Genomic DNA, 20079 nt, shown 5'->3' with positions numbered 1-20079 from the left:
ATCAAATCATACTCAATAGTTTTTAAATCTTTCATTTTAATGCAAATTATATATTTGTGTGTTTGTTTGTACTCTTCGATATCTGAAACCATTTTGGTGGTGAAGAATTTGAATCTTTGTGGGATGTTGTGGTTTCACGGAGGCTGGTTTGAAGACCCTCCTTTTTATAAGGACTTTATTCAATGAATCCTGTTCCTTTCTTTGCATAGAGCGGAAATTAGTTTTGTTTGACCACCATCAGAATCCAGGACTAAAGTTGAAGACAGCTGTCAAAACAGGTGTTCAATTAACAGGTTATAAGTAAAATAATTTTGAACATTATATTATGGAACAAAACAAAAAAAAATATTGACAGTTGAGAAGTTTCGTACGTGACTTAACCAGTGTTTAAAATTGATATAAACTAACTACGTGCCTAGAAAATAATTACAATAGGTTTAAACATAACTATTATTGTGCTTTTTTTTTTTCACAAACAGCTGAGCGTGTTTAACCTGTTGTTGTACGCGGCTTCGTCCGTAATAAACTTGATTGTTGATTAATAATTATTTTAATATTACCTACATACATTATACATATAAAATTTAGTTACATTATCTGTCAGTGACATACAAACATAAAATATACATAGTCTATTTCTATAATAGAATTTAGTTCCAAGTATTATTGTTTTATATGAATATTGCTTTAACTGTATTACAATTATATACGTAAAAAGTCAACAACAAAACAAACAATATTACTCTTATCTGTATAAGGAATATAAATAATATTTGAGGATTTTTTTTTTGGGTTAGTCCGGGTGAAATACACCAAAAATTTTACTCTTTGTTTGTCCTTTAAATTTCGTGTTACTTTTTAAATACGGACCAAAGTTTTGTTATGGCCTCAACAATGGTTAGATCCTGACACCAAAAACTGGTACAATACGAACACAATGGAGAGTAAAGACACTTATTCTCAGGGATAAACGAAGATACAGATAAGTCTTGTACAGCCATTGTTGTGGGTCGGGTCTTTGGGTGACATTTACATAAAAACTAGTGTTATTATATTCGTAGCGTAACTTAAATTTATTTTAAACATTTCGAAATAATCTTTTGATTTTTTTTATTCAGTGTGAAATTATAGAATTATCGACATAATTTGTAACATGGGAATCTTATTTAAAATATTGTTACGGTAGAGTTAAACTGAAATATTACAAGCAAGTCGAGAATAAAGAACAATAAATTTGTATATATTTGTTTCCAATTTCCATTCATCCACTGCTCTGTGTACTATAATTTTCATTATATATTTAGTTGTATAGTCTTTATTATTATTATATTAAAATTTCTTTGGCCCTAAAAAAAATATATAATAAAAATGCGCACGCGCTGATTGCTATGGTCGTGGAAGGTTGGCAGGTGTTTGAAGATCGGTGCAACGACTTAACAGCACGTTTTCATTATTATACGATATATTTTTTTTATGTTTATCAGTTAATTTACCGAATGCAGTCGGAACATGATAGGTCTATTTGCAGAGCAATTGCAACGCGATATTCTGGATACTGGAGATAAGAATACTGCTCGTGGATCAATAAATGAAAAAGAAATCTTTGCATTGATATTTGCGCTAGAATAATATACATGTATTGTAAAACTTTATCTGGAATAGTTATTACTATAGGTGCATAGGTGAAGACTCCTTTCCTTTAAGATGAGTTTTGGAATATCAAAGCACGTGTCTCTATGAGATCGAACCAAAATTTCACACACTAACTCGATTATAAGTAGACACTAGTCACTACCTACCGTCTTATCTTTCAAACTAGCTGACTTTAAATATAGTAATAAATCACTACCTATTATTTGATAAAAATTAAATAATATTTTCTGTTTACATATATTATAGATTTATTTTTTGTATTATGTTTATATAGAACTAGTTGCCCAAAATTATCAGCTCTGGCTCAAATATCATCGAAATCAAAATGCAATTAAATCTCCTGATCATAACTTAGAAATAATAAATAAAATTATACCTTTCATTCTTATAAATAATTCCTATAATAAATAAAAGTTTATTGCACTACATAAAAACTTATTTTCATTGTAATAACGTTTTGTTTATCGTGTCGTGTAACGAAATGGAGCCGAGTCCTCGTAAAGTTATTGAACCTCCTTTGTCCACTCTTTATGGTTTCCATGACTTTATTGCTGGTCTATTCTGTAGAAATATAGTATTAATTGCTCTGTGCTCATAGCAGAATACACTTCGGACATTAACTTAGAAGATTACCAGGAACACCACTGTCTGGTGCTTTTTGTTTGCTAGAGGATTTGTTCATTGCTGTATTTTTGTTATAATTGTGTGCAGCCAGTACCGAAAATAATATCAATCAATGTAGTGCTGTGATATATGCTTGGTTGTTGCCACTTAACTACCTGCTCTAGGGAGGTTTCGAAAATTGTAAGGAAAATCTAATTACGCAATTGATAATCAAATTCAAGGTTAATTGTATTTTGCGTTGTTATCAAATATCTGAGTTTTTTCCGTGTATGAGCAACGAATGAGTCAGTTAGTGTGTCGTATTCAGTGAGTCAGACTCCGTGGATCATTGATTTTCAAGTTCTGATGATAAAGATACCTTTGAAAAATAACATTGGTATTGAATTGTTATCAATATGTTGAAGCAGTTTTTAAAAACTTACTGATTTTGTGTCTTTAATTGAAACTGAAATAAGACAGACTTATCATATGTTTCATCAAGTACAAAACAAATTCAAGTCGTGGTGGCCTGGAGGTTAAAGGCCTCTCGTGCATGAGGGTGCGGGTAAAACCTGGTAAATACCAATGTGATTTTTCCGAGTTATTTGTAATATCTAAAAGTATTTAGACACTCACAGACGGTGAAGGAAAACATCGTGTGCAAACCTAGTCTTATAACTTCAAATTATAAGTTTGAAATAGCCAATCTGCCTTGATCAAGTGTGGTGATTAATGCTCTAACCGTCTCCATGTGAGAAGAGGCCTTTGCTCAGCAGTGGGCTCCGATAGGCTGATGGCGATGATGATGATATATTTCATTGTAGACGAAGCAATATATTTTTCTTCTAATCAAACTCCTTAGCTACCAGTAGCCAGGACTACACATTATGACGCAGTGTTGCTTTTATTGGTAACTTATCTGATAAGGTATATCAATAACCAGAAATGCATTAAGACATTTCGTGCAATTAAATTTTATTTATGTGATATGAGGAAACTGATAATATTTTTAATAAAGCAGTAAATAAAAATAGTATCATATATAATTTTTTTTTTATTTTAAACAAAAAGTTTGACATACGATACTATCGGGTTACTGTATCAGTTAACGGCTTAATTCATTTGTTTTGTAAATCTATAATGGACCACATTATGCTTAACATAAGGTTTAGTTTTTTACACACCAGTAAAACTGTTATCGTTCGGCAACAAATTTCGACTTTTTATAAAACGTCAGTGTTATGTTACTGTGGTATCGCGAGGGATGATTTTTTTTATTGGCGTTTCCGTGGCTTTACCGTGTTTTTATTGTGACGGTAGCGTCTGGGTTCGCTTTCATAAAGTTTACTATATCATTGCGTTTAAAGAATCGATCGTAAAAAAAATAATGTCTTCTTATGAAACACTCGAGAGTATTGTTGTACCAAAATATTATTTTATACCTCATTAAGACGAATGATGAAGATAAAAATTTTTTATTTAATGTATTTATATAAAGCATGATTGACAAGTGATTGCTTTATTATATACAAATAAACTAAATACAATGATACTTAAATGAATATTATTTACATGTTTTGTGTTACTTGAGACTTTACTTTATTAAATATTTACCTTACTGCAGCTTCAGATATGTTGGTCTATGATTGCAAGTTTTAAAAATCTACTTACAATATAAATGCTTAACCAAAATAGACTAATTATGACTAGGATGACTATTTTCTTTTAATAGAACTTTTAGTTTGTACGAATTATATAAATTTGTTTGTTTAGTATTTATTGCGTGCAGAACAAACATACAGCATCCATCCTTATTATAAATATGGTATATTCAGCCAAATTTTTAGAACTTAAAGCCTATGTAGCTTCATTGAAACATAAAAATAAATATTGGATAGTCTTTGAATAATTAAATAAATGCCGACATACATACTTCCATTTTTTGGTTTTATATGTGTAGGTATGTTTTATATATTTAAGTTACACATTGCTTGTTAGTTTAAGTTTTCTTATTTCATAGCTTTTATTTATTAATGAATGTAATAAAATTTTACTGAGCATTCACTTTTCCCGATGTTAACACACTACAAGATAGATTTCAACAGTACCAGACATTTATACTTTCAGTAACTTTGTGCTTAATGTTATAGCAATTAAGTTTAATTTCCGTTGTTGCAAAATGATTGCAAATAAAATCTTACAAACCGATTAAATATTTATACTAATATATTTGAATCAGTATAAAATAATATGACTTTAAGATTATAATTTTTTATTTCTTGTAAGTTTTTTAATACGCAGAAAACACGCTTAGAAACAAAAAATATGCGCTCAGATACGAAAAACAGACGAAAAATATGCGCTCAATTATAAAAGAGACGAAAAATACACGCTCAGATTAAAAAAACAGCGAAAAATAAACGCTCAGATATGAAACAAAGACGATATCAGCAATTGTGTCCAATAAATTGATTAGTTTAGTTAAGACTTCGATAAATCGTTGCTTTATCAACTCACTTGCAACTTTACTCTTCAGTCAACCGGCGATTCTGTTATCGGACGGACATACAAATAATATAAATGTTTTTAAATTCGTCGAAAGCATTGAATACGACATGCAATTTTAAACGAAATGTAATCAAGGTGGTGCCTTAAAAGTGTAACAAATGTAAGATGAAGGATTCATCTCCCGTGATTGGTTGCGATACAGATGGGATCCTGTAAGTTAGTGAGTTTATAATGACATGAGTTTAAACTGACAGTTAATGGTTTAAATGGAGTTTAGTTTACTTTATGATGTCATTTATTGAGGTTATAGTTTTAATATTTTTGTTGAATATTTTTCTTTTAATAAATAATTTATAAATTAATTTTATAAATCGACAATTTTAAAGTTTTGAAATTTGTTTGATTTCATTTAATTATACTTATTAATGGACATTATAAATGTAATATTTGTAAATTATTAAAACATGTTTTTCCCAACCGAATAGACTCATACATAGTTTATCAGTTTTTGCGTTAAGTGTAATTTAATTCATACATAATTTTAGTACTAGTTGTTTATTAGTCACTATTATGTAATGTGACGCTCCTGCAATATGCGTATGAAGTAGCGAAGAGTTTTATCAATAAAGATATATGATTTTGATATAAAAACAGAATCTATACTATTAATATAAATGCCAATGTCTGTACGTTTGTTATACAATATCGCCAAAGCTAATACAAATTATCTATGCTTGATTCGAATGCTCGTATTCGACATATCACGTTAGATTAGTCATACCTCTTAATAAAACTGCAAATAAAATATAAATCGAGTGTTAAATTTAAAATAATATATATGTATAACGATACATAACTTTTAAATTTACAATAAGCAGTGATAAAAATAAAAATCGTTTTAAAAACTATGATAAATAAGAGAAATATTTAGAAAAAATATACCTATTATGTTATCTGAAATGCAAATGACATGTAAATTCCGTGAATAATGTATGTATGTGTGTATGTGTATCGTGATAGCGGTAACATCAGCCGTCACAATGGTTCATTGTTTGAACCAGCCGCGACTTTTAATGTTTTTAATTCGTTTAATTTTAATTCATACACACTAGATGTATCCTTCGGCTTCGCTCGGCAATCTTCTATGAATTAATCTATATTCGTCAACGATCATTAGTCATTGCTAATATTATCAGGGATGAACTTGTAAGTAAAATTTCGTCCCTATAATACTTGTTTAAAATCACATTAATATGTATTTCCTGATAATTAAGAAATTTATTTTAATAAAATTATGTATTATGTTTATGAATGAAGTTGAAACTGCTTATTTTGGTTTGAAAAAAAAAATGAAATATAATACTAAGAATATAAGCATATTTGTTTGGAAGAAACTATGTCCATTGATACATTAATAGTAACTTATGTTTGCCTACATTGCAATACGCCTTTATTAATTAAATTCAATCCGATATAATATTGCCTTATAAAATTTCGAAAAAAAAATATTATTGCAAACGTTGTCATATTAAATTATATAACAAACGCATTTGTTTACTCTCTTTGAGATTGATTCACAACGTCATGTTTTGACAGCCAAATATAACCTTAATGTGTCAATTAGTTAAAAGTTATCAAAAACAGTTTCTTAAAAAAAGAATCATAATAGTTAAATAAACTAATTCATTTAATTATTCAAACTCCTTAGTGTTTTGTACACAAGATTATAGTTGGTCCAAGAAATAAAAACATTGACATAACTAAAATATTCAACGATTCCAGTGCGAATGAAGACATAATTAAAAAACAATATACATATAATGTGGCAGTAAAAATCGAATGTCTGTACATTAAATATTTTTCCAAAAAACTGGTAGGAGGCATTTAAAGAAGAGTCATAGAAACCAAAAAAAAACAATTTTTGGAATTTTTGTCTGTCTGTCTGTCTGATACGTTATAACTTTAAAACTTCTCAACTGATTTGAACGCGGTTTTCACAGTTGGATTACATATTATTAGGAGCATTGTCAAAACTTTGTTTCGTCAAAATCGGTTAAGGGAAAAAGAAGTTATGGTCCATTTTAAGTTTGATATATATTTATATGGTTTTGCGAAAAGCCAACATGTGGCTTTGCGAATTTATATAGTTTTGCGAAAAGACCAACACCCGGGCGGAGCCGCGGGCAGCAGCTAGTAATAAAATAAAAACTTCAATTCAAAGTTTCGGATCTAGTTTGTATATGCGTGAATCAAAATTAAATCTATTTGCAAAATATTCCATACAAAGCAAAACAAATGCTTAACTTCAGTTAAACGCTGAATTATATTGGCCTAAATTGTTCGGCATGAGGCATCTGTAACGGATGGCATGCCACACATTATTAGATATTCGTATCTTTAATATAAAACTAAGATAAATTGAATAGATTTCAAAATATTTTATAAAAATATGTAGAAATATTCTCAGTTTCATATTTTATAGTAAATAATTAATTCGTTTTAAATTTCATTCGCGGTTTATTTTGTCTTTTATCTCTATAGCAAATAAAATAAAAGTTTCATCAAAAACTGTTTAGTAATAAATTCTTGTAGATTTCGTAACAAACATCACACCCGTCTTAAAATATCGATAACGAGCAAGCGAAATAATTCATCAATAACTTATTAGGTCACACATTAAACATGCCATTACATATACCTATATATATATATATATATAATATATTTATTTAAATTTATATAAATAAATTTATTTTTAACAACATAAGTAAACGATAATTTCAATGTCAGATTCATATTATCAATACAATAATTCGTCTGATAAGATTCGGTAGCATTTGATTGTTCCAATAACATCACCCTGTATATATCTCACGCTTTATTGAGTCCAAATTGGTTCAAATTGTATCCATTTCCGTTTAGTATGAACGGAGCACTCATCAGACGGTTACAGCATCCATACATTGTGATTACGATCTATAAAAAACAATAGTTATATCAAACGAATGATATTCTCGTCACATCCGTATTTCAATTCAATCAATATATAGGACTAGCAATTTTTTGATAGTTTTTTAGTCATATAAACTATACCTTGAAATAATTTGTTAAGGTATAAATTTCAATGACATCTATGTATATTCTCTTCATAAAGCAATATTCTTTTACTAACTGTAGATGACTGGTATGTGAAGGTTTAAATAAGAAAATAGCCATTATAACGAAAATCTATTATTTATATATAAAGTAAATGGTTATTTCAGAGAATTTTAGACTTTAGCATTAATTGATAAGATTCAATTTCGTTAAACATTCAACTTTGACTGCCAGAAAATAAGACGTATACTGTTTTATATAAGTAATCAAAATTGGTGTAAGCGGTGAGTTACTTGTGTATTCTGAAATATAAATCATTGTATAATCTTAGGTCATATACGTCGAGATGTAAGGGTCACGCACGTCTTAGATCTGGAACACTAGTTAGCAATCGATCCTCCATTACGTCATATTTATAAATTATACATCAACATTATGCTGTTTATTTAAAACAAGAAAATAAAGTCTTTACTATCATTAACTCGGTGAACACCCTTTATAATTTTTATTATACTAACGTGATCACGGTTACTTGAAAGTAAATAAAACGACGTGTTTAAAAATTAATAATAATAAATAAATAAATATTTAATTTATGTTTATTTTGTTGCCAGGCCTGTTCAAGGGCTCGACTACTACCCTCGACGGCATCGGACTACGACCTATGCCAGCCGAGCGACCGAAGACCTTGAGGAAACTAAAGTCTGTATACGACTCGTCACCAACCGACACGTCGAATGTAACCTCAAACACAACCAGCAATGGACAGGGAATTGAGGGTAGTAACGGCCTGGAGGATGAAGTCAGGAAGAGAAGCAACACCACGAGCTCCACGCACAGCGGAGACAAATCACTGTCTATACTTAGCCCGTTTGATGAACAGGTGAATTAAAGTTAAACCTTATATTTATTCATACATAAGCTGCAAGTTAAAAGTCTTACAGATAAATAATTGCGAAGGTAGGATACTTGGAATATAAATATTAAGTTACGTTTGGGACGCAGCAGTTATTTTCCAATTCTTCCTTATAACACGTCATTATGTAAATGCACCAACCATGAAATATCGTCATTACAAAGGCAGGAAACGATGAAATTAGCGGTTGTTTAGAACACCTGTGATATCATAAAGGTTTCCTTACACATAGGCAGTGTATATATATATGTGTGTGTGTAGGTATATGTGTGTGTGTCATTCATTTATGGAAGTTTACAATATATTACAGTATTTAATAAATCTTCTCTCAAACTTCTTTACATTTCTTTTGACAACAAAAAAACATCCCTTCAATTTACCATTTTTTTTTGGATAGCTTGTCTGTTTGTTCCTGATAATGTTGTCCTAAATACGTATCCGATCTTTAATTTGTATCTTATTTACATTTAAGATAAGAACTCTCATCTAAATTTATCATAACGATCGATGTTCTGTAAATATACGAATGTGTTTATATTTTAACATTTTTTAAATCCAAGGTCTCGCACTGATAACGATAACGACCGTGACACGTAACAGAACAGTCGGCTTCTATGATAAAATGTTATTTATTTATTTCATAGTTTCCCCATCATAGAAATCTATTCGTTTCCACTTTTCACGATTTTATATTGAGTGGATTTTTTATAATTATGCGTAAAGACGCTCGCTATATCAAAATATATATATTGTTGTTAATATGCTTAGAAAACTAGTTAGGATTACGTAATATTCAAGCTATGTCTTGCATATTAATATCTGTATAATAATTAAATCAGGTATTCCGTACGAAAATGGCGAATTTATTACAAGGCTTATAAAGATCTATATTAAGGGGTCATGAAACCTAAATATATAAGTTACAAGAGACGATCTGATCTCAAACCATCCATACTTGAGACAGAGCAGACTGTAAACAAATTTCTTGTCTAGACAAGGAGCATAAACAGTTAAGATGGCGGGCATGTGTTTTATAATTAATTTATTATTATAACAGCTGAATACGTCACTATATCAGACCTTGAATTCCAGTGGATTGCTTTTTATAGCATTCTTAATAAAAGAAAATACTACGGCTTTAATTTAGGGCCCATGTGATGCTGTGAAATTTAAGGTGAAATGTTAGAGAGGGATAGTATAATATAGTATGTACTAATGAATATAAATTTCTTACCTGAACACGCAAGCAGGTGTTAGTGCACCTTTTAATGCCGCTTACATGTCAGATGCGCAATATAAGGAAAGCAAGATGGTCATATTTCTTTTACAACGTAATAAATGCAAATTCTCGATAAGTAACTCATGTCTCGCTATTTGTAAAATTGCAAATAATTTTATATAACCATTAAATGAACTAGTTCAGTAATTTCGTAGTTTTTTTTTTTAACTCTTTAGAAATCTGTTGATCGAGATCAAGGTGAGGTAACAAAGAAACGTTTGAGGTCAACGAATTGCGAAGTATTGTCGCCAAATGTCATATGCATTGCAGGTAGGAAATTTATAATCTTGCGGTTTTCGCCATGAGATCCCAGACAATATAGCGGAAATCATGAATGGCCCAGTGCCTTTACAAGGGGAGTGAGTCAACTAAGACATTGCCTCATACAGAGGCCCTCATATAGTGTACAATATTTGTTAGAACGCGACGTCTGCTTTCTGTTTTGATGTCATTCTTCACAGCGTTTAATTCCATGGTACGTTTTTGTGACACGACGACCGAAATAAGCTGAACTATTTACATATTTGTCAACAGGAGGAATGGGCGAAGATATCAGAAATCATGGCCTCGTTCGGCAGCAAGCTGGTGCGCGAATCGGTCTTTGTGTCGGAACTGGAACAGGAGTTCACTTCGCGATTGGGTTTGAGCTGCTCCGAGTCAAGTCTGAGTCCTTCCATGGCCTCGACCTTAGGACTCTGGCTATCAGGACTTGGCATGCACGATTACGAACCTCTATTTGTTGAAAGCGGCTACGACGACATCGATTTCATTGTAAGTGTTTATAATATAAAAAAAACAATCACTTGCAATGATAATACTTGATCTGACTGATTCAGTCTCTTTATAATTTTTTTGCAGAACGGCATTATCAACGACAACGATTTAAGAGAAATGGGCATAGACGAGAACGACAGACACAAAATATTAGAAACATCAAAACAATTACCTCTTAAAATAAAAGATATAAGCAATAATTATAACAATAATAGTATATGTAAAAAACAGAACGATTCGGTTGACGAATGGCTGAGGAACATTAGTCTGGAACAATACAGCGAAACGTTCAGGAAACATTTGTACGTTGATATGGACAGGGTTAAGAGGATCTGGGAGGTTGAGTTGACGGCTGTTCTGGAGATAAATAAGAGTGGACATAGGAAGAGGATTCTCTGCTCTGTATCCGGTGAACAGAACGGCCCCGTCAGCAACATTGACGATATTAATGCTGATCTCAACAATCTGGTGAGTCTTTCTATTCGATTACCAGGTTTATTGATGATGATTGACAGTTTTTTTACCTTCAGGTTCATTGAAGTCGTATAAATTAATGATTCTATCGCTATAATCATGTATCAGATACATTTATATATTTTTTTCTTTTATAATGAGATTTTCATAGAATAATTCTTACGAATTAAAACTATATTTTTTTAACTAAGTTTTTATAGATTAACAAGAAGAATTTTATATTAATAATTAATAGGTTTGAAGTAAAACATTAAATACAACTAACTAACTAGTGTATATATTATAGAAGTAATAGTTTTTAACCGTCTGTGTTTTTATGCAGTAACTTATCTGTCACTGATGTCATTGAAGTTTTAAATTAAATAAAAACTTCTTATATGATTTTCGTTTTGGTCTCGGTGTCATCAAATAAAGCAACAGAAGGTTATATTATTGCTAAGTGGTTGGTTTGTTTAATGAGATCTAAGATTTTCGCGAGTATTCATTTAAATGAAACTAGTGTTATTCGGATTTACTACGCGGATTTTATTATTTAAAAACTACATAATCCCGACGTTTCGGTTACTTTGCAGCAACCTTGTCTGCCCGTGATCACGGTTGCTGCAAAGTAACCGAAACGTCGGGATTATGGGGTTGGTTTGTTGTTGGCTGGCTGGTATCGTTATACCAAAAATATTTACAATATATAGTTATTCTTATTCTATCAGCGACGTTCCGTCTGCACGTACAGGCGGTGGCGCATATTAATCTATATATCATGTTGCGTAATAGAGAGAAATCTCGATGTCCCAGTTTAGATACTCAATTATGTGGCACGATTTACTTTAATTTTACACAATCCGCTTACTATATGTTTGTCTGGTCACGCTTAGTACGAAGCGTTTTTTTCTCATTCACCTACATTAATACTATAAAGCGTATTTATAGTATTGTGTGTGACAACGTAAATTTTTTGTTATACATACTTATAGCTTGCTATTTTTACACTACTTTATAATATAAGAACACATCAAAACAATAAATTAAAAGTTACTTTTCCCCACTTAACTATAGTCATTGTGAGAATTTGATAAGTTGTTTATATTGAAGTAGTTAGTTTAATAATCGCTTTACAACCGTTTGCCTTCGTCACATGTATTGCATTATAATAAATGCATTGTATTAAACAGGATATCCTACGGTCATTAAGAATTATTGATGAGATCCATGATAAGGGAGACATTCATACAGATCGTGAGAGAATTTTATATCACTGTATTTTATAAATCATATTTTAAGAGGAAGTTTTTTTATATCGTTCACGCCCTGATCATTTGTTCCGTTTATTATTTGTGTAAAATTTATTTTAAAAACTTTACATTAAATGATTGTTGTTGTACGCACAAGGTATGTTTGTTACAGATTTTCTCAAAAACCACGGTCTAGATTTTGGTGGTTTTGTAATTATTTGAAATACAATCTTAACTATTAAATAAATTTAATATTGTGGTTTAATAATATAATGAATAGAAGCATTAACTGGTTTGAAATTAATTTTAATGAGGATTTAAACCTTTGGTTATAAATGATCAATAGGTAAATAGTTAATTCCTAAGTAATATTAAAACCTTGTGATATATAACGCAAATTCTGTATCACTGTGTACTTGAATAAGGATCTATGTGATAGTTTTTTTTATATATATACAAACTCTTTTTTATAACAATATATTTAGTCGTAGTAATAAAGAATTATTACTTGAAAACTATTCACTTAATTACAATTTAAGGATTATAGATTGAGAAAGATATGATACAAAATTTTATAATGATTTATTGGATGAAATTGCAAACAGTAATATGTATTTAATATAAGTCTTACTTTCAATCATATAAAATGCATACAAAGTTATCATAATACAAAAATGATTGCAAAAGATTAATAGTTTTTTTTTGTATTAAACGCACGAAGTTTAATACGAGCGGTGTTCCAGATTCCACGCAACAAACACATTGTAAACAATTCCAACATTAAATTCCCTCATATTTATCAAGTTGTATAATATGTTGCCACTTTATTAAAATGCTATCAGCTTAAAACCCGTCAGGTGTTAAAGTAATTCCCTAAATTGCTCATCTCCAGCTAATTATCTCGTAACCTGGCAACACCCCTACACACGTGCAATTTGATAAAACATGTCAATCAATTGACCTTCTCGTTATAAATATACTTACAAAATCATTCTACAGATCCGACAAGTGTATTTGAATAACATCTCATTCTATTTTGTCTAGACTGTGGAATGTGTTGCTTTCAAAGTATTTTTGTAATATAACCTAACCCTATTACATATTGAAGTATATCCGGGCGCTTTAAACTAGTCAAGTTGGTAGCGCACGTATGTTGAAAGGTATAGAGGAGATGTTTTTTTTTTAATTTCACACGTCGCCAACTTCGTATGGGTAATTAGTGCTCAATTCGTCTATTCAAACCTCTATTCATGTTTGGAGAGAGGCACTCGGTTTCCCTAACTACTGCTTCAATAAATAGAAAATATTTTATACAAGAGAGGATTTTATATCGGATTTTGTTAATGAGTTAACGTATATTTTGTGGGTCAATTTAATGATCTCACATCGTCTACATTTTCGAAATTTAAATATTTTTTTTGCCTGTAATGAAAAGAGCATTTTGATTATAAGGACGGATGAAGACAATTTTCAATCGATGCTGACAAGTGGCGAGCCCTAACTAACGCCAAAACCCCTGCCCTCATTCGGGTTCAGTGCAACGGAAGATCATTCTATTCAGACGTCCTCCCTGCCATTTTTTACCATCGAATGGCACTCGTCAAATTAGATGGTTGACAGTGACAATTATATTTCTTTTGTGCTCTGGCTGTGGAGGCCTAATTAAAATTTCACGCTCGTGGAAAAGCTCGTTTTTCAGTTGCATTTTTATTTTACACTTCTGAAGTGTGAACTGTTTGAATCAGTTTCTTTTTTTTTTTATTTCAGGCCCTGTTGGCTCCTCTTTGATTTAATTAGCAATTGTTTTTATATTCCGCGGGCTATTGTTGCTTTGTGCGGCAAATTTTGCCTTTTTTTTTTTGTTTAGTGTATTGATGAGTTGATATTTTGAGTGCCTTCACTGTATCTTGTTAAGTTATTTACAAGAAATACTTACGAAGATTGGATGTTGTTTTCAATTGAGAGAAACCTTTATTTATAAGATAATATTTATGATTCTTTTGTCAATACAATTATATCTGAGAATCTTTCCGCTGTGGTAGTTATAAGTTTATGGTTATAGAAATGTTTCCACTGTCAGCCATACTTATACTCTATAAAATGTATAAAATACAAAAAAATATCTCCACTTTTCACCGGACCTGATTATTTCCAAAAACACCCCGAGGCCATCTTAAATTGCGGTATTGAATTTCGTTTTGTTACAGAAAAATAATATAAACCAATTAAAAGAGGACATAAAAGAAAAGTTACCGCCGTCAGAAAACTTGAAGCCCGTGCCGCCACCCGTGGTTCCTAGTCTAGCGCCACCTGGAGGAGAAACGTTGAAACGAAGCAAAAAGAACAGGCCGGCCCCACAACCACCAAGACCCTCGGATCTTGAGATCAGGGCGCCCTCGGAACTTATGGTGGGGGTCCCAGGAGCTCTGAAGACGCAGTGGAAACATCAGCCATTCGTGTTAGTGACTGGAGCTGTCACATACGTCGCTAATGTAAGTAAATGTTTCTTAAACCACAACTAACTTCGTAACACTTTTCCCACGAATTTCTCATCGTATACATTAACTAATTTTATGACTGATATAAAATTCCATTGAATGTCATTTTGTGTTTTTTTTTTCCTGTCCTGCATTATTTAATATTTTTTTTTAATCTACGACCTAAATTTTAAAAATTATTTCAAATTTCTTCGACTGAACTTCATAATTTTCAATTCAATATCGAAACATAAAATCCGTTTGTTCCGACAGAATTTTCTTCTATTTTTTGATCAGCTAATATAAGCTCATGGTAATAATTCAAGGACAATCTCTACATATCTCTCTTTCTTCAACAGTACCTTGGATCGACTGTGGTTAAGGAGTTACGTGGAACTGAATCCACAAAGAAGTCCATACAGAAGCTGAAGAAGTCTACCAAAGAACCGAGGGATTCCCCTGATATTATTCTCTCGATAAGCTATCGGGGTGTCAAGTTCCTTAACACCATCACGAGGGTGAGTTGAGACAATCCCGCAATATTATATTATATAGTAACTTTAGTCCAGTCCATCAATTTTTTTCGTAACATTATCCGTTTGTTATAAAGTTTTAATATACCTACATAATTTTAACTTATAAATGCGGATAGGTATTAATAAAAGCTTTGTCTAATCATATCATATCATTTGTATAAATTTTATGATAATGTAGTATTCAATGAAACTATATTAAATTCGTCATGTATGTATTGTGCTAAGTAGCAAACTGACTGACAGAGACCAATACAAATAAACTAATCTACCTACATTACACTTGACATCATATTATTATTTTAACAATACCGAGCAAGTATAACTAATACATAACAGATAAGATCATGATATAGTGTCTTCGTATTTTTATTATATCCTTATTATGATGTCATAATTAATATTATAATAAATGTATACATCGAAAATAAGGCTAGAAACTTTTAGATGTAAAAAAAAATGATTGTTAAGTTTCTTTGTGAATTAACCAAGCGTGTTAAAGGGCGGGCGAAGTGAAGGGATTCTATAAACAAACACCCTGACTTTGCCCGTTTGATTTTTAATTATGAAACACGGTTCACACTTGATCGGACCATCCTTTGTGTTTCTTCACAGAAGGATTGTTTTTTTTTTTTTTTTATTTTCCAAAACGAATCCATGTCAGAGATCTTCACGGTTAGTTAGCCTGGATAATTAGTGTTTCGCTATTGTTAAACAAAAAAAAAAAATGAAAAATCATTTTTCGTCTCAACTCCCGTATTTTTGAAAGGAAAAATATACCATTGCGAAGATGGTTTCTTAAATAACAAACTTGATGAATATTCCTCTCTTAATTGCAATAATATTTTTAGAAGCGTTTTGTATATAATTATTCAGTTTTAAATATTTATATTATTGTTGTACTTATTCTTAGCAAATTTTATCAGATCATTCAATTGTTATTACATTTCTTTTTGCCTCGAGATTATTACTTGTCGAAATTCAAAATGCCTTACTAAAAACTTTATCGTAATTCCACTTCCCATATACATGAATGTTGATAAATGAAAAATTAGAAGCTCTCATAAGTAACGTTTTAACGTTTGACAAAACAGCTAGTAACGCTAGTACGTTTATTGATATGCGTCTATCAATACTGAGCTTAGTCGAAACAAAACGATGAATACTATGGAATCCTTTAAACTAACAACGTACTTTTAATTCATAATTTGACGTACTGATAACATTAATAACTTAAATATTCCTGTATTATGATATTATTGAATAGTTATCAGCTTATTTTATGACTAAAACACTTCTCTCATAACAGTGATATGTAATAAATATACAACTATATATATATATGTATAGTTGTAGAATAGTGTTTTTTTTTCTTAAATCATCAGATGTTAAAAAATAATTTTTTTTCATAATAAACTCTATCAAATCATTAATAATGAAAAAATGTATTATAATATTTTATATAACAATATTAAGTCATATTTGGCAAACTTATTGAAGTTTTTAGAATGATTAGTTAATTGTGGGTACTAAAAAATATTATAAATAGTTTAGCTCTTATTAAAAACTACCGCAAATAAATCATAGAGTATGTTTGTGTGACTAGGAGTTGGTATGTTCCCATGAGATACGGAACATCCACTGCGCTTGTCAGGATGCTGATGATTTGACGCACTTTGCTTACATCACCAAAGACCACTCCACGAAGAGTCACTACTGCCACGTGTTCAGGGTTGCTACAATGGTGAGTAACATCAACACCAAAACACTTCATCACCATTTATTAATAACTCTATCTTCGCTCCGTTGTTTATTTCACCGAAAAGGTGATGAACCAAATCAATTAATAATACCCGCGTATTACGTTACGTCATGATTCAATATATTTGTATGATAATTTCCACAAACGTCTTTAGCTTAAATTTTTTTCCATAAACTTTTGGTCCATTCATATAAAAAGGTCTTTTTTGTGTTTACCATTTTCAACAAATTTCCGCCTAAACTACTGTTAAATCACAATAACGTTTTCAAAGTAATTTGCTGCTATTTATTTTTATTGTTGCTCTGATCGAGAGCTTACCGTTTACAGAATTCAGAATCAGCATAAATTATTTCCAGGATCAAGCGACAGAAGTTATTCTAACTTTAGGGGAGGCTTTCGAGGTGGCTTATCAAATGGCTTTAAGGGAACAGGCGAATAGGGTCAAACCGACGGTCACAGCCAAAACTCCTACCCACGATCCAATGACCACCACCAATAAAGAGAAACCTAACGTCAGCCATGGAAGATCACACTCCATAACTGAAATAAAATTGAACGGCCATCAATTGAAGGTCGCTCCTATACCAGCGTCCTTGTCAAACGAAGACTTCCAAGCCAAAGAAGCTTCTAGAAGTCAGAAGACGTCACTCAAAGCGCCGATAGCTTCCACAGAAGAATTGTGAAATAACCTTGTTGCTGTTGTTATCGACTTTAGTTATATCGTTTATAAGTCAATGCTGGTTTTTATGTTCATTATAACAAACTTATAACATGCGGCCTAGTTTCTCGGCTGAAAAATCTTGATTTGTCTTCCGATACAGTGACGTTTCGATCACAATGAAATTATAAGGCTTAGTACTCATTCACATCTCGAATAAAATATAATTAGGATGAACCAATAAATATATATAAATAAGTATATGGGTGTTTTATTGTTGTAACGTAGCGATTATATTTGTAACTGATTTTGGACAAAACATTTTTTGGAGCGTAATGTTATTTTAATAATTTTTGTACAATATATAGATAATTCATGTTTTCTTTTTACTATTGAATAGTAAAAAATCGGACGGCTGTTATATTTATATTAGAAGTTATTGTATATTTGTTTGATATTAAATCATTTTTTTTAGGTTTTTTCTTCAGTATTTTTGTACGTACGGTCTGGGTTTGTTGGGAGGTCGTGTGTTGGCCTGGCGTTGCCGATATTATAAGGATATTTAAAAAGGAATATATCTTATTATTTTAGCGAATACATATCATACCATTGTTAAATTACGAGCACTATGTCTACGACGGATGTTACGAGTAGTGTATAGAAGTTTAAATTCATATTATTGTCTTGTAAATGACGAAATATTAAAAAAAAAAATTTGAAAAAAAAAAAAGTTATCAACAATTATTTCAAAATGGTTGCTCAAATATTCGTTTTTCGGTTGCTTTTCTTAAGTCTGATTTATTGTATAATGTGATAAATAAAACAAAAAAATATATAAGTGACAAAAAAAAAATAATAATAAAAAATTTTAAAAATGCGTTTTCATTGTGACCACCTTGCTTATATAGATACAGCTCGATATTTAATGTTGGATAAATATTATTGATATATATATATATTGACATTGTTTATGTAGTTATAAATATATAATTATGTGCCAAAATTATATATAAAAGAAATTATAACAACGAAATAATCCTGTTTAGATGTTACCTTCGACAGATAATATATATATGTAGTTATAGTATACTTATAGTATATGATAATGGAATTGCTCTAACATAAATCTTTTAGTTAGTTCATGTTTTTTTTTTAATATAATTATCCTAAACTAAGAGTTATATATTTTTGTTCGATAATAAAATAAAAAAAATCTTTTGATATTTTCTCTTTTTTCAAATCCTCATAACTAATAAGCTTTTATATGTATTTATTTTTTAAACTGTATTCGTATTAGGCGTTGTTGTATGAGACTTGTTTTCAATTAAATGATATTTTATTGTTTTAGGATGATTATATGAAAAAATAATAATAATTACAAACAATAATATCCGACCAAATAATATGAATTTTTTATAATAGACGAATAAATTACGAAGCGATGTTGATTTTTAAACAACTGTTGTGCTGTCATGACAAGTCGATACTAGGGAATAATGTATGCCAAAGAGTTAAGTATGTATCTAGGTAACAGACATACACTGCCGGCATTTTGTATGTTATAGTAATTTTATAGATTTATATAGCTAAATATAATTTAATTAATTTTATTATATATATATATATATATTTATACGTATATGTATATTCCAACTATGCATGCTAAATTTGAAACTTGCTTAAGTATTTAAATGTAATTAATTACGGTTGTGTTTCTATAACATAGTAGTTTATATATGTTAGAATATATAATTGTAAATATATACTATAAATGATTAAATATGTAATGAAATTATTTTGTCTCGTTATTGGTATAGATTAAAGGACACCACACTGACCGGGTCCAACCCTGGTTATCACGAATCTTAACGATTCTGTCGGTTAAATTGACATAAACATACCCTGTGGAAAAAGTCTTATAAATTCTGATACAAAACAGCTAACTGGGTATCAGAATTTATCAGTTAAAAAAATATTTATAAGATTGAAAAAATTTTCTGGTACAGATTTCTATACGAATCTATCAGTTATGAGAATTTATGAGACCGTTTCCACAGGGTATAGTTAATCTGAATATTATCATAGTTATTTTATTTAATTAACATATATTCTATATA

The 20079-nt window shown here is 30.4% G+C and overlaps 1 protein-coding gene across 1 annotated transcript in view; it reads left to right on the top strand.

Annotated features, from left to right (window-relative positions):
* LOC116774236 (uncharacterized) overlaps nt 1–18692 on the top strand; it is a 53841-nt gene extending 35149 nt beyond the window's left edge. Inside the window, exons 13-19 of the mRNA XM_061524825.1 lie at nt 8475–8743; nt 10590–10826; nt 10914–11297; nt 14740–15024; nt 15369–15527; nt 17149–17286; nt 17661–18692. Of these exons, the coding sequence (XP_061380809.1) occupies nt 8475–8743; nt 10590–10826; nt 10914–11297; nt 14740–15024; nt 15369–15527; nt 17149–17286; nt 17661–17987 (1799 nt within the window). The 3' untranslated portion in view covers nt 17988–18692. The remainder of the gene's footprint in view (nt 1–8474; nt 8744–10589; nt 10827–10913; nt 11298–14739; nt 15025–15368; nt 15528–17148; nt 17287–17660) is intronic.
* The last annotated feature ends 1387 nt before the right edge of the window (nt 18693–20079 follow it).

The sequence above is a fragment of the Danaus plexippus genome, chromosome 26, assembly GCF_018135715.1.
Source record: "Danaus plexippus chromosome 26, MEX_DaPlex, whole genome shotgun sequence".
NCBI lineage: Eukaryota > Metazoa > Arthropoda > Insecta > Lepidoptera > Nymphalidae > Danaus > Danaus plexippus.
The sequence above is the reverse complement of the archived record's forward strand: the minus strand, read 5'-3'. Positions and strand labels throughout refer to the sequence as shown.